The 15,419-nt window shown below is 34.8% G+C and overlaps 1 protein-coding gene and 1 non-coding gene across 2 annotated transcripts; one reads left to right on the top strand and one right to left on the bottom strand.

Annotated features, from left to right (window-relative positions):
- Window positions 1–2,847: 2,847 nt before the first annotated feature.
- LOC138336906 (formylglycine-generating enzyme-like) lies at window positions 2,848–10,545 on the bottom strand. Its single transcript, XM_069286523.1, has 8 exons — window positions 10,092–10,545; window positions 6,738–6,812; window positions 6,420–6,502; window positions 5,830–5,952; window positions 5,601–5,715; window positions 5,200–5,316; window positions 4,660–4,719; window positions 2,848–4,197 (listed from the first exon to the last, which is right to left on the bottom strand). The coding sequence occupies exons 1-8, from the start codon at window positions 10,503–10,505 to the stop codon at window positions 4,072–4,074; spliced, it is 1,113 nt and encodes a 370-aa protein (XP_069142624.1). The 5' UTR covers window positions 10,506–10,545; the 3' UTR covers window positions 2,848–4,071.
- A 236-nt stretch (window positions 10,546–10,781) lies between these two features.
- Window positions 10,782–10,852, top strand: Trnag-gcc (transfer RNA glycine (anticodon GCC)). The gene has a single exon. It is a non-coding gene; the product is annotated as a tRNA-Gly (tRNA).
- Window positions 10,853–15,419: the final 4,567 nt, after the last annotated feature.

Genomic DNA, 15,419 nt, shown 5'->3' with positions numbered 1-15,419 from the left:
AACCAATATTGACCTTAGTTGACCGTGTATGCGTGTGCGTATAACCAATATTGACCTTAGTTGACCGTGTATGTGTGTGCTTATAACCAATATTGACCTTAGTTGACCGTGTATGTGTGTGCTTATAACCAATATTGACCTTAGTTGACTGTGTATGTGTGCTTATAACCAATATTGACCTTAGTTGACTGTGTATGTGTGTGTTTAAATTGACCTTAGTTGACTGTGTTGTGTGTATCCAATATTGACCTTAGTTGACTGTGTATGTGTGTGCTTATAACCTTATTGAATATGTGACCTTAGTTGACTGTGTATGTGTGTGCTGCTTATAACCAATATTGACCTTAGTTGACTGTGTATGTGTGTGCTTATAACCAATATTGACCTTAGTTGACTGTGTATGTGTGTGCTTATAACCAATATTGACCTTAGTTGACTGTGTATGTGTGTGCTTATAACCAATATTGACCTTAGTTGACTGTGTATGTGTGTGCTTATAACCAATATTGACCTTAGTTGACTGTGTATGTGTGTGCTTATAACCAATATTGACCTTAGTTGACTGTGTATGTGTGCTTATAACCAATATTGACCTTAGTTGACTGTGTATGTGTGTGCTTATAACCAATATTGACCTTAGTTGACTGTGTATGTGTGCTTATAACCAATATTGACCTTAGTTGACTGTGTATGTGTGTGCTTATAACCAATATTGACCTTAGTTGACTGTGTATGTGTGTGCTTATAACCAATATTGACCTTAGTTGACTGTGTATGTGTGTGCTTATAACCAATATTGACCTTAGTTGACTGTGTATGTGTGTGCTTATAACCAATATTGACCTTAGTTGACTGTGTATGTGTGTGCTTATAACCAATATTGACCTTAGTTGACTGTGTATGTGTGTGCTTATAACCAATATTGACCTTAGTTGACTGTGTATGTGTGTGCTTATAACCAATATTGACCTTAGTTGACTGTGTATGTGTGTGTCTGCATATAACCAATATTGACCTTAGTTGACTGTGTATGTGTGCTTATAACCAATATAGACCTTAGTTGACTGTGTATGTGTGTGCATATAACCAATATAGACCTTAGTTGACTGTGTATGTGTGTGCTTATAACCAATATTGACCTTAGTTGACTGTGTATGTGTGTGCTTATAACCAATATTGACCTTAGTTGACTGTGTATGTGTGTGCTTATAACCAATACCTTGACCTTATTTGACTTGTGTATGTGTGTGCTTATAACCAATATTGACCTTAGTTGACTGTGTATGTGTGTGCTTATAACCAATATTGACCTTAGTTGACTGTGTATGTGTGTGCTTATAACCAATATTGACCTTAGTTGACTGTGTATGTGTGTGCTTATAACCAATATTGACCTTAGTTGACTGTGTATGTGTGTGCTTATAACCAATATTGACCTTAGTTGACTGTGTATGTGTGTGTGTTATAACCAATATTGACCTTAGTTGACTGTGTATGTGTGTGCTTATAACAATTGACCTTAGTTGACGTGTGTGTGTGCTATACTTGACTAGTTGACTGTGTATGTGTGTATATCTAGTGTATATTACCTTAGTTGACTGTGTATGTGTGTTATAACCATATTGACCTTAGTTGACTGTGTATGTGTGTGCTTATACAATATTGTATTGCTTAGTTGACTGTGTATGTGTGTGTGCTTATAACCAATATTGACCTTAGTTGACTGTGTATGTGTGTGCTTATAACCAATATTGACCTTAGTTGACTGTGTATGTGTGTGCTTATAACCAATATTGACCTTAGTTGACTGTGTATGTGTGTGCGTATAACCAATATTGACCTTAGTTGACCGTGTATGTGTGTGCTTATAACCAATATTGACCTTAGTTGACCGTGTATGTGTGTATATTGACTTTAGTTGACTGTGTATCAGTATGTGTGTGTCTATTGACCTTAGTTGACTGTGTATCAGTATGTGTGTGTATATTGGCCTTAGTTGACTGTGTATCAGTATGTGTGTGTATATTGGCCTTAGTTGACTGTGTATCAGTATGTGTGTGTATATTGACCTTAGTAGTGTGTGTGTATTGATTGCCTTGTATGTTATATGAGTGTTTATATTGCGACTACAGTTACTTGGGATGTTGTGGTTCGAATCCATATGTTAGTTGACGTGTATGTGTGTGTATGAACCGTGGGTGGTGTTTTCTTCGGTATTGGTTCCTAGTTGCTGGCAGTTGTACTGACCTTGTGGTGTATGTTATAGTGTGTGAAAACTTATAACCAATATGATCTTAGTTGACTGTGTATGTATGTGTGTTATACCATATTGACTTAGTTGACTGTGTGTATTGTGTGTATATTGATTACTTTAGTTGACTGTGTATCAGTATGTGTGTGTATATTGGCCTTAGTTGACTGTGTATCAGTATGTGTGTGTGATATTGGCCTTAGTTGACTGTGTATCAGTATGTGTGTGTATATTGACCTTAGTAGTGTGTGTGTATATTGACCTTAGTTGACTGTGTATCGTATGTGTGTGTATATTGGCCTTAGTTGACTGTGTATGTGTATGCTCATAACCAAACAGACAGTAAACTAACTTAATTTTGGCAATCAAATGTTTATAAGAGGGCAAAAGCGTTCTTGAACATTTTAGAGCAATGATGAATTCCTAAATCATAAGAATAGATATATAAACGATTTAAAGAATATATGAAATTAGTGCAAAAATATTTCAGCACTGCATTTCTTGCACAGAAATGACTGATAAAAGATCACCACTAAAATATGTATGTTTATAGTATATGTACATGTGGGACTACAGAAATATCACAGAAACAAATGTTCAGATGATTTATTCATGTTTTAATTACAAATATGTATATTAACTTGCATTTGAGGTACATGTATTTAGAAATAATCGATGACATTACCTCTCAAAAATTAAAATAAATGCTTAAAATACACAGCAGCTGTTTACAGAATTCTTAAATCCTAGAGAAACCATGTAGACAATTCTTACATGTGATTTATATATAAACCAATAATATGTTCACAGGGGAAATACTTCTTAAAACAAACATATAATGAAGCTTTATCAATAACAAATGATGTACATATTGCACCAATTTTTTTAAATAGTTATCTTTAAAGATGCTCCACTGCCGACAGTGCATAAACGGTATTCACCATTTTAACAATAATTGGTGGCTTATCATGTATGAATATGTCTAATTAACACAAAAAATAATATAAAATAATTATTTTGCTTTTGGCGCATGCGCAATCAATAAGTACTTCATTCCATGTAGAACATAGTAACAGGGATTTTTTTTGGGATGCAATTAATTATTTTCAATACAATTATTTTTATCTTGAAGTTAAATTAGAAGCACACACTTTTCAATGGTGGTAATTGTACATGTATTAAGTAAGTAACTTTTGTGACTGACGAAAAAACGAAATCGTCTGCTCCTGTTTTTGATAGAGAAAAAATACTATTTGTCAGCAGTGGAGCATCTCTAATATTAAATAGCAGCATTAACTTTCATATGTAACAATTTTCCCTCAGTCTGGGGTAATATTTAATTAATAGAAATAAAAATATTTTTACAAATCACAGAAATCAAACATTAATCTATAATACATATTTAAAGGAGCAATAGATTTAGTACAACAAATGTATCCATCAATACGCCAATTATTTCATTTGTTTTGATGAATTTTAATGAACATCAGCTATGCAATGTCATAAATCTTTATTAATCTATAATCCTATATACATGTACCAGTATTATTTTGAATGATAGAAGCTGTAAATCATTCCAGCATTTCCCGAAAAGTTCATGAAAGACACTTCATGATTTTTAATTAAATATCTATTTATGGATAAAAAAAAGCATTTATAAAAGTTCAAAAACCATTCATGAGATCATTCATACTGCAGCAGTATTCACACTTTTTAATTAACCATCACAAATTATTGAAGTACTTGGTACTCTCATGGATCCTTGCATTCACACACAACTCTATTGCACTTCATGCTACACATAAAACCTGCACACAAGCCTATGGATTTTCAGTTTGTAGATATTTAGGAAGTTTATCACTAGCACATCGGAAGCCCAGGTTGACTGCGGAACTGTCTGGTGTGTTCTGACTCCTTGCGACACAACGGTATCTATAGCAATATGTCTGGAAAGGAGGAACGGAAATTATAGAAAAAGGCAAAATGGCCTGTGATGATTTATTCAAGGTAGGTATTCTCCTGACATATTTCAGATAAAACAAATAGTTTTCCCTGGATTAACAGGAGTCTTGTTTTTATATCAAAACACTATCAAATGTCATTTGAGGACGGCCTTCATATGTGCTTATGGAAAGAATATATGATTTGTGCTTAGGAAAGCTATAATTTAAAGTGCTACCATGCTGAAACATACATCTGACGATTATTAATAATTAAAGTACTACATAACAGCATCTAAGACATCTCACTGAATGCCACATGACCAAGTTTAAATATTCAACCATGATATATATTCTAGGATATCAGGATCTTGTACCATATACATCAAGCTCAACTTGTCTCAATGTTACCCAAATTAATTATGATTAGTGTGATTTTCTGACTACAATCATTAAACAATGGCTTACCTTGTGACACATAAAGGATCCTCCCTTCTTTACTTTGTCAGTTCCTTTCAAAGGTCCTGTCTGCGATACAAAATCAGAGATATTGAAGAATTTAGGTAGTAGAGACCATGTGTGCTAGTTGGTGTATACTTATAAAATAAGGTTCATGCATTTATCAGCTGGACACCAAAATCATTCATAATTTTGATGCTAACATTCATTCTTATATGTTTGATTTTGTAATTTTGGTAACTGTACATCCTTTGTTCTATTGTAAATGTTGAAATTTACATGAGGAGATAATTAACGCTAATTATGGCAAGGACATTTTAGCGCAAAAATTTCCCCTGTACGCATATCAAACTTTGTTGCAAATAGTTAGCAGCTGCATTTTTCGCAAAAATAATAACATTGCAAAAATATTTACGCTGACAAATCCTGAAATTTAACACATGCCAAAAAAAGTTAACGTTTATAGTATTCAAATGATATATTGACCAATTTTACTAGAACCATTATCTCAAAGCCTAATAACAAATCTATTGCTTCATGTTTACTTACTGGGTTATCCTTAGGATCGGTCGAGTGTTGAGTTTCCCACCAATCAGATGTCCACTCCCAGGCGTTTCCTATAATGTTCTTCAGTCCATATTTATTCTGTTCAGGGAAAGCTGTAACCTTAAAAACACATCCAAATCATATTCTACTATAAGCGACAAAATCCAGGTCGTCAAGGTCATCAGCATATGTCAAAATTACTTATTCATTACTATAAGTGACAAAATCAAGGTCGTCGTGAATTTGATAAAACTAGAAATGTTAACTTTACAAATGCCCCTACCTCCAAACAAATGAATAATCAATCGGACGAGGTTGGGACCGAAATAAGTAACACTACACATTTCATAATAACAAATTTGCATAAATCTTGATATCTTCTTCCTTATATAGATGTTACTTACTGGAGCAGTGGTTTCGTATCCATCGTCGGCGGTGTTGGTGTTAGGAAACTCGCCATGCCAAATGTTCATCCAGTGTTTATCTTTGGGGTTCACTTTATTTCCCCAGGGAAATAATCTGTAACAAACAGACAAAATCAGGTTACTTTTCTATGTCACATCCTGTGTATTATCAACTATATCAGACAGTTGGTCTATATCGTAAGTATTACCAATATTTAAACACACAGACCTGCCAACTTTTTCTGCACGACAGGCGTACTCCCACTCAGCTTCAGTTGGTAGACGCTTGTCCATCCATTTACAGTATGCTACGGCGTCATTCCAGGACACATGCAGAACTGGGTGGTCCATACTGATAAAAGATACAAATATCCACAGCGGATAATTATCAAATTCAATCATGATAGGTAAAAATCTTCCACATATCATATAACCCGTTATATACATGGGTCAAAATTTTCAATATTTTAATTAAACAAAAAAAAGGATAATTTGATTTGAAATTTCACCATATGATTTTAAGAGCATTTGTAAGTCAATCATTTCTCAATACCCGGTACTTTGTGGATAAAGTTTTTGCATTCATCGCAATGTACAACAAAAATTCAACAAATATCATGCCACAAAAATGCTAGCTACCTTATGATAATTATATTATCACCTGAAAGCCCACAACCTTTTCTGTCCTTACATCAGAATATAAATGCATGTATACATTGAGTGGATTTCTGAGGATGGTCATTATTAATTTACCCATAATTGAATATATTGCTAAGTTTCAATTTTCCTTATTTAAGGAACTTTACGAATGGTACTCACATCTTGTCTATTGAAGAGTCTACACCGTACGGATGTCTCCAGTCGGCGCCATCTACTGGCACCCACCAGGGGGCACCTTGTACCTGTATCATCAAAGTTCTTATAGATCGAGACTTGGAACACAAATGTTTGCACCTAGCTCTTCCAGGCCATCCTTGGTCACCAACGATGATGCCAGGCCTGCTTATGTCATATCTGATCTGGCTATTGTAAATGCTTTTTAATCAAACAGTTATCAAACAGAATTTTAATGGCTTTCCTATTTTCAGTAATATCTATCTTGATCTTTGACCTTAAATTTTATCTCCTAATACTTACAGCTTGGCTGATCCCCTTCATTACTTCTTCACTGACAAACTTGTCCATGACAAAAGAGTTCCCGAATGTCTCTGCCTACAACACATCAAATCATTAAAGGCCCAATATCAGTATCTTTCTTATTTTTTTCATGACTTAGAAGAATGTTGAAAAAAAATTCTTTTGTAAATCATGCAGAGACAGGACTAAAGCGGAGTCAAGATAAGCGATAATGATTCGGAATATTTTGATAAAAAATCAAATAAATATCAAACATCGCTAGGTGGGTCCCACTTAGTCAAACAAGCCGAAGTTAGCCGACATTGTAACGTCGTTGCCGAGAACGTCATGTGACTACCGTAATTACCTAACGTCTGTCCAAACTCTTCCGAAAACGGGTCATGAACTTTCCGACTTCCGTTCAGCAAAAATCGTAACTTCTATGGCGACCAGTTTAAAATGAAGGCATGTTTACATATATCGACTTTCGGCAACTGTTGTATCAAAGTTATAAAAAAACCATTATAAACTCTTTAATATATCTTAATTTCAACTACATCTACAAATACTAACAATATTGGAGTCAAATTTAACTTGAAATTTTGTTGATAGTTACGTATAGTGTGGCTTTAAGTATTACTTGTAGGATGACAACCTAAACATGGAGGTAAAATACTCAAGAGCATTTTCTTATTATGTCCCAAGATTACAAAACTTAAACAATACTCCAGGGCTTCCGATCACTTACGATCTCTACACCCCTGGACTATCTCATAGTAAAACTGGAGGCAACAGAATAGAACAGGTAATTTAGTCATTTGATGTACATCAAAAGAGCCGTATAACGGTACACCGTGGTTGACTGTGTGGCTTTGATGTTAGGCGTCGCTCTCTCTGTAGTCTTCAAAGGAAATTTTTGCTAGCCTATGATTGGTCAAATGTTTTCCGCTGAGCTGCCTTCAATTTTACTATGAGATAGTCCAGGGGTGTAGAGATCGTAAGTGATCGGAAGCCCTGGAGTATCGAGGATGTCCCAAGATTACAAAACTTAAACAATCTAATTGACCAGCATAAAGAACTGACTTAGAGAGAGAGACTTTGACCATATCTGCATATCACACCATAACTTTTATAAATTACTAGTAAAAAATACCTGGCACATGTAAAATGATGATATGGTAATCATTTTAGTGAAATAAAAGCACCTGACCAGGAATCAAACCCAGGCCTCTTGCATGATAAACCAATAAGCTCTACCGACTGAGTCAAAGAAGCATGCTCTAGCAATTTGTCTGTCAGCTGAGTGACAGAAACTATATAATTCCGTACAAAACATGCTCTTTTTACAATACTTACCTCTGAAAAATACAAAATAGTGTGCATTTACAAATGAAGAGAAACAATTTTATAAATATCAATATAATTATAAATTTGCAACTATAACTTTTTCAATATTTTCAGTAAATTGTAAATTGCTTTTACTTTGTGTTATTTTTTAGCAGGTTGAAGAAATTAGCATGGCAATTAAGTCAAAAGTAATTGCTTCTGCTTTAGAAACAAAACACACAGTGGTCAGCAAGACTTGTGTGAGATATGGCCAGTGGTGACCAGCCAATTAAAGGGAAATAACTCTTACTGTAATTCTGCCATATAGCTATAATATAGTTTGCAATGAACATTTATAAGTTTCATCTATTAACTATATTGGTGTAAAAGGCTCCATATCTCTGCAGGTAGTTTTCCAAGAAATAGCAATTTATATATGTTAATAAGCTTTCTATTATCGAAATTCAAGATGTCCACCTGTTGGCCATATTGTTTTCTATTCAATCCAAACATCTCAAGTAAGGACCGTAAGAACCTACATTTGATACATAACAAATTGCAGAAGTCAAGGAAAAAATTGAGTTAAGGAGTTTTCCTTCAAATCTATATAGCTTTCCTATGTAGAATTTCAAGTTAAGAAATTCTTTAAATTTAAGGAATGTTCATGAAACTTGGCCCAGGATGGCCAACTATGTTTATCAGATCCAGAATGAAACATTAACAACTAGAGTCCACTTTATATAAGTTATATAGCTTTTTTCATAATTGCTGTGAAATAAAATTTGATTTTGAAATAAAGCTTTAAATGGACCAAGGAAAACCTACATAAGTATCAAACTTGAGAAAGGTCCTTGTTTGCTTTTATACTCTAAGAAATAACAGAAACAAGAATTGATTTTGGTAATTGGAATTGCCACATAAAATACAAAATATGTTTTAACTGAAAATCCTATAGAAGATCATTAGAAAAGCATGTACCTAAAATTACTTACAACACAAGACCTTTTAGTGTAATCAATGGACATGGCTTTTCCATGTTTAGCAGAGTCCCAGATGTACCAATAGATAAAGTTGTCTGCATGAGGTTGTTATTGAAGTGCAAATAGTTCAGATTTATTACAAACAGCCTAACTGGTATCATAAAAGTTAGGTACCGTATTCGACCCAATAAGCGCGCAGGGCGTTTAAAAAATTGAAAAAATGAAAAGGTGCTAATCAGAAGAAATTATTGCAAATCTATACAGTTTTGTGTAGTTTTGGTCTTCATTTATGCCTGTGTAATTGAAATTGAGCCCTCAAAAAAGGGGAGAGGCGCTTATATGGACATGGGCGCTTACTGGGTTGAATATGGTATTTATAATTAGAACTCTGGTATTAATTAAAGTCAAAGACCCACTATAAACAAATATAAAGACACAGAAAGCTGAGATGACACGGAAAGCTGAGATAACAAGGCACGGCCTCATCATCCATGGTGGTGGTAAAACTTAAGGGTCTTGTATGTCTTCGAGGGGGAAGACTTTGAAAAGGGAGGTATGAGTGTAGGGGGATTGGACTGGGTTGACTATCAGTGACCAAGCAGGTAGCTTAGTTGGTAGAGCATTCAGCTAGTATTCAGAGGTCCCAGCTTCAAATCCTGGTTTAGCTCGCGCTTTTTCTCCACCCCTGTTACACATGCATCCTACGTATATTGTATGGTTCACTAAGTTGAGTTGATCTACTCTCTAGTATCTAACCCATAACCAGAGGGTCACAAGTCAATTCTTGTCTGTGGAGGGCTGGGGTGTTCTGCAAATGGAGAAGACCAATATTCTGTCTTCCAGAAATGGAGAGTTTACGTGCTATTTTTATTGTTATTTATTGATTGTTCCAAACCATGTTTATTTTGGAAGCTTGCACTATTTAATTTTATGCTTGAAATCAGTTTGATTTTCAAAGTGTCCGTCTATAGTTTATATAATTATTGATCTGAATCCTGGCCTGCCTATTACTTTATCTCTTTTACCTCCATATCCTTATCTCCACTTATATCATTAGGCCTAAACTTACCTCAGTTTTATAGTTCGTTGCGTGGACGAATAATTCGAATTCGGCATTGCTAACCTCGTATTTGTCAAAATAAAAAGAGTTAACAGTAACTGGTCTTTCCGGTCCTTCTCCGTCAGCGACAAATACAGGATCATTTGTTCCCATTAAAAATGACCCACCCGGAATTTTAACCATCCCATGCGTCCGAAATAATGAACCTGTCGTTGAAGCCGGTTTGGACTTATCGGTTTCATGACCATGTGACTCCTGTTCCTCGGATAGTTTGGATGTGTCACGACTTATTGAACATCCACATGACTTCGTATCAGTTTTCTGACAAGAATCTTCATCTTTTGAACATGTTTCAGTGCTAATGTTGATCTTAAAAAGGACGAGTAATATCGTTACACACAGAAGTGTCTGCCACGGTCCCATGTTTACGGTAACTTTAACTCCTCAAACATTAAAGAGTTCCACAATTTTTGGGTTATCGATCTTTACTGACCGCCGGGAGGCGCTTTATTCCAAATTAGTTTGAATTATTCATCGAAGGATACAGTATTTATATAGAAATGGCTCAAAAATATTTATAGTTTGTAAAGGAAATAGAAATATTGTAATAAATCGAAACAGGCCCAAAAATAACATTGATATTTAGAGCTCAAAATCTATTTTATGTTTAAGTATAAAAATTAACACATGAAGAGTAAAGCATCGGTGGTTCAGTGGTAGAATTCTCGCCTGCCACGCGGGAGGCCCGGGTTCGATTCCCGGCCGATGCACATTTTTGCTGATATTTTATTTATTTTAATTTTTATTCAGTTACACAAAAAAAGTTAAATAATTGATTGCTTTAGGATTCGATTAAGATTTATTTATAATATTCTTTATTATTGGAATTACATACACTGTAATAAGAAACAATGTTAAAAAAAAAGGTTTGCAATAAAATGCCCAAATTCTGTACTGTTTCCAATCCAATCTGATTAAAATACAGATCCTTATTATCACTACGTTTGATAAGAGGACGGAGTGTTTATAAGGATCTGTATTTTAATTAGATTGTTTCCAATCGAAAATATTTAAAAAAAAACCCACACAAAAAAACACCGAGTTTGTTAATCAATCGAGAAAACAAAAATCAATGCGAAATCTGGTAGGATGCTTTTCAGTATTGCCAAGTGAGTTCAATGCTGAACTTGAGTAAAGTGCGATATTTATTCGTTCCAAAGATCCCGTCTATCAAACCAACCTACATTTGTACCAAAAAAGTCAAGAACATTTTGGTACCCAGAGTAATTAACTTACGGAAGCCGCGAGAGGACAACAAAACTTAGAAATTAAATGTAAAAAGTCAAAATGTCACATCAATGTTTCCGTATCTAAAGTGAAAAACAAAAAAAACTTTACCTTCTTGCGAATAGTGCAAATGTGTTAAACACGGAACCGGACTAATTACCCCAGTTCGTGTTGGCGGGAATTATACGAAAGGTCAAATGCTAGTTCGAGCCTTCGGCAGGTTATCTCCATTTCATGGTGCTATATATTGACCTCTCCGTAAGTGTAACGCGTAATTGAGAGACATCTCTTTGATTTTCCAGCTCCAGTAATACGTGTCCGTGGGGCGACTTTCGGAGGTTATAGTACTTCAGGCGTTTGACTCTATACATTTCTCTAGACTATAATGACACAATAGTACACACTGTACAGTTGTTTATATAGAGAAAAATATTGATAGAGTCAAACGCCTGTGGTTGTACTATATGTCCAGCATCACACCTCTTATCTGTGGTAATCTGGCTAATGTGTTTTAACATGCTCTGTTGATTCCACGGGCATCATTCCATCACATGCTTTATTTGATAATTGTGCGATCATCCGGAAATATTGCAAAGAGATTTTGTGTAAGGGAGAAACTGTGGTAACACTGTAGATACGGACAGCGACTTATACAGACATGTTAAAAAACAGGAATAACATAACTTGGCAATGTTTACTACCGACGCTTAAAATCGTAATTTGAGAAGCAGATAAATCTGCAAATTAGAGAGAAGGCCTATAAAAGCAATGTCTGCTGTGTAATCAATTTAACATTTTTTCAATAAAATTGGTTGAAATTGAAAGTGAAATATGCAAATATAGTCACTGAGAAACTCTACATAAGTTAACATTGTACGTATATACAGTGCAGCCAGCCATTACATTTTATTGTACATGTACATTCATGTATGCTTAAAGTTATAATTTAACAAAGATTTAGATAAAAATATATATATACTATCTAAATGTCTGCAATTAATGATATTATCTCAAAGAAAAATATTTTATTAACTAATGTTAAATACACAACAATGAACTTTGTTTTCTGTCCTAATCCGTTTTTAGAAATTAGAACAGTTTATTTGGGTGCTGAAGGATACCTTATACAATTCTCATTGGAATTTCTTTGTTTCCATTATTTATTCTGCAATTATTGCGTCCAGATGACGCTACTTGCACTTGGAAATCTTTTCTACCCAACATGATAAGTCTCGCATGACAAAGAAATCTCCAAACGTGTTCTGCTTTGAACCATAGGGTAGTGTGAACAACGCGCACCTGTTCGATTTCTTTGTGCGAACTTCGTACTTATATGATGAACAGGTGTTCCCCGCATACACCTCTGTCCATTGTTGTCCTAATTAATTAACTATGGATAGAAATATTATGATTAACATGTTGTCATTTATACACACCAGATAATTAAGGTGTTTCTCTACCCGCCATTATGGTCTATCAGAGTAATTTCCCTTCGTTTCAATGAAAATTGGCAAATTATATACTCTACATAGTGCATATATTATAATTATTCAGCATAGAGTATGATTTAAACCGTTTTATTTTTTCTCACTGACCCCATGCGATATGTACACCACGTATGATTTAACCGATTTGTAAATCTAGACCCGTATAACCTCTATACTATGAGTAAATGGTCTATGGACACTCTGGCCACAGGGATATGAGAATTTGGTTTACATATATATTTGGACCCAAAGCCATTTTAGACGTTTTATGGGTCCAGATAAAAAAATCTAGAATATGATTTTTACCGATTTCAAAAATGCAGAACATGATTTTTACTTTATGTATGATTTTACCGATTTATGATCCAGACTCCTATACCCTTAAAACGCTAAAAACAGTCTATGAACACTCTGATGGACCAAGATATGAACTTCAATGACATGTAATTTTCAAATCCCTATGGCCAATCTACATGAGCGGCAGATCAATACACGACTTATTATGTATCATATTACACCATGGATGCACGTTTCTAAACTAAACAGTTACGGTGACTACATAATTTTGTAATTGTATACGTTATGGAAATAAGCCAAAAACTGTACAGAAAATGGATAAAGAGAACTGAATCGAGACCTGTCAGGGATACCGTACATGTCTAAATTACTATATAATTTTGTAATTGTATATATATATGTTGTGATATCATCATACAAGAAACCATTTTGACGGCACAATTATTCTCAGTTGGAATTAGTTCGCCGTTATATGATTTATACATGATTTTATCTAGGCCTATGGTTTCCCTATTAGTTAGGATGTAATTGGCCATTTTCTAAATATGTATACATATTATATATTAGGAAAATACTAAATTATCGGTAGTTATTTGCAATCTACAATATTTCTGGCCCAATATTGTGATAATGTTCGAACTATTGCTGATAAATGAAATGATAATAAAGGACCAAGCCTGCAAACTTTGTATGTTTTTGTTGATTTTATAAACGTTCGCGCGTAGAAGTATGAGAAGCTATTTGTAAGTAGGAAGTACAATTAGACGCGAGTATGCAGACACGTGCAGAAATGGAAGCTACATACGTGGCCATCTTTTGGGTCAGCTTCACGTTTATGAAAGGTAAGTACGGAAGCGTATTAGGCTCACGTACGAAAACATTTTTTAGGATAGCGAAAATGTTTTATTTGGCGGCCGCCACTTAATTATCTGGCGGCCGGCAAATAAAACATTTTCGCTATCCTGAAAAATATTTTCGTACGTGAGCCTAATACGCTTCCGTAGGTAAGCTATTTTGTCTGTTACTAGTAAATAATGTGCACGACAATCAAATGCATCCAGCTTCAGAAAATTCTTACTTTTATACTCAGTGATTGTTGCGTGCTAATTTGATGAAGTTATAAGATACCGCAAAGAAAACGGCATCAATGACCGTGAAGAAAGTAAATCATTATGTCAAATTATAACCAGAAACATATATATATTTCTGGTCGTGTGTTCGTCCATCCGTCCGTACGTCAACATTTCCAAAATTACTTATAGTCCTCAGGTTTTGGATGGATTGTGACCACATTTGGGAACACACTTTGTATACATGTATTTTAGCTCCGACTCACTGGGGACAGGAGGGGTGGGACCAACTCAGGTGAAATAGCTTGGTAAATCACTGAACCTGTATTCAGACCAAGTGAGTGATACAGGCCCTTTAGGCATCCTGTTGATATGTAGCATCCTTATGGAGTTGGGATTTAAAGTTGTATAGGGTACACGAGCGGCATGGCAAAAAGGAGTCAATTAGGTCATATTGCTATTAACAAATTCTCTAAAATTATGAATGGTTATTGCTCATTTTATATGCAGCATTCTTATGGGTTTGGCATCCAAAATTGAATAAATTGTTTGGTTTTCCCCTGGGCCGGGGGCCAGATTAGTGGGACCAAAAGGTATAGATCTGTCCATATTTGTGTTATAAACCAGATGAGGAATACATGCAGCTTCTCTGGGTTGCTTGTTGTGTGTTATAACCGTAGGACATACTCCTTTAGGTTTTGTTAAAAAAAGAATAATAATAAAAAAGAATCTGGCATTGCTGATAGGAAAAAAAATGTTCAAGGGAAACAACTCTTCCATTTTAACATTATCTGATGAGAATCAATGAGTAAGCCGTTAGATAAGATAAATGAATACGTGAGATCACTCAGCTGCCGTCCAGAATTAATAACAGTCGGTGATACTTATTGGTATTTCAATCCTTCTGTTTTTATTGTCACTTGATAAGGTAATGAATTAGGTAATAAAATTACTGCCGATTTCAGTCATGTTTGATGACAGAAAATTGCTCGACTTATTGGTTCAATTTGTCAAATCGGTTTTGCCGATCGGGCTGTTTACTTTCCTTGAGCTATCTTTATTTGGACGGGCTGTGGTAGATTACTGACGCGGGTCAATATCCATTATTGGATATTGATGATGTTGTCTATATGAAAACAACAGCTTTGTATGCGAATTATCACCAGATTGGATTAAATGCTGGAAGAGGCACACCG

Source organism: Argopecten irradians, chromosome 12 (assembly GCF_041381155.1).
Source record: "Argopecten irradians isolate NY chromosome 12, Ai_NY, whole genome shotgun sequence".
Classification (NCBI taxonomy): Eukaryota; Metazoa; Mollusca; class Bivalvia; order Pectinida; family Pectinidae; genus Argopecten; species Argopecten irradians.
Note: the sequence above shows the minus strand (reverse complement) of the source record. Positions and strands in the feature narration are given on the sequence as shown.

What these genes read in the sequence shown, in the direction of transcription:
- LOC138336906 (XM_069286523.1), bottom strand. Translation starts at nt 10,505, where the DNA reads ATGGGACCGTGGCAGACACTTCTGTGTGTAACGATATTACTCGTCCTT. An exon ending in GACTCTTCAATAGACAAGAT is followed by an intron (nt 5,953 to 6,419) that starts GTGAGTACCATT and finishes ATCTTTTATCAG; the next exon opens with TATGGACCACCCAGTTCTGC. An exon ending in CGTGCAGAAAAAGTTGGCAG is followed by an intron (nt 5,716 to 5,829) that starts GTCTGTGTGTTT and finishes TGTTTGTTACAG; the next exon opens with ATTATTTCCCTGGGGAAATA.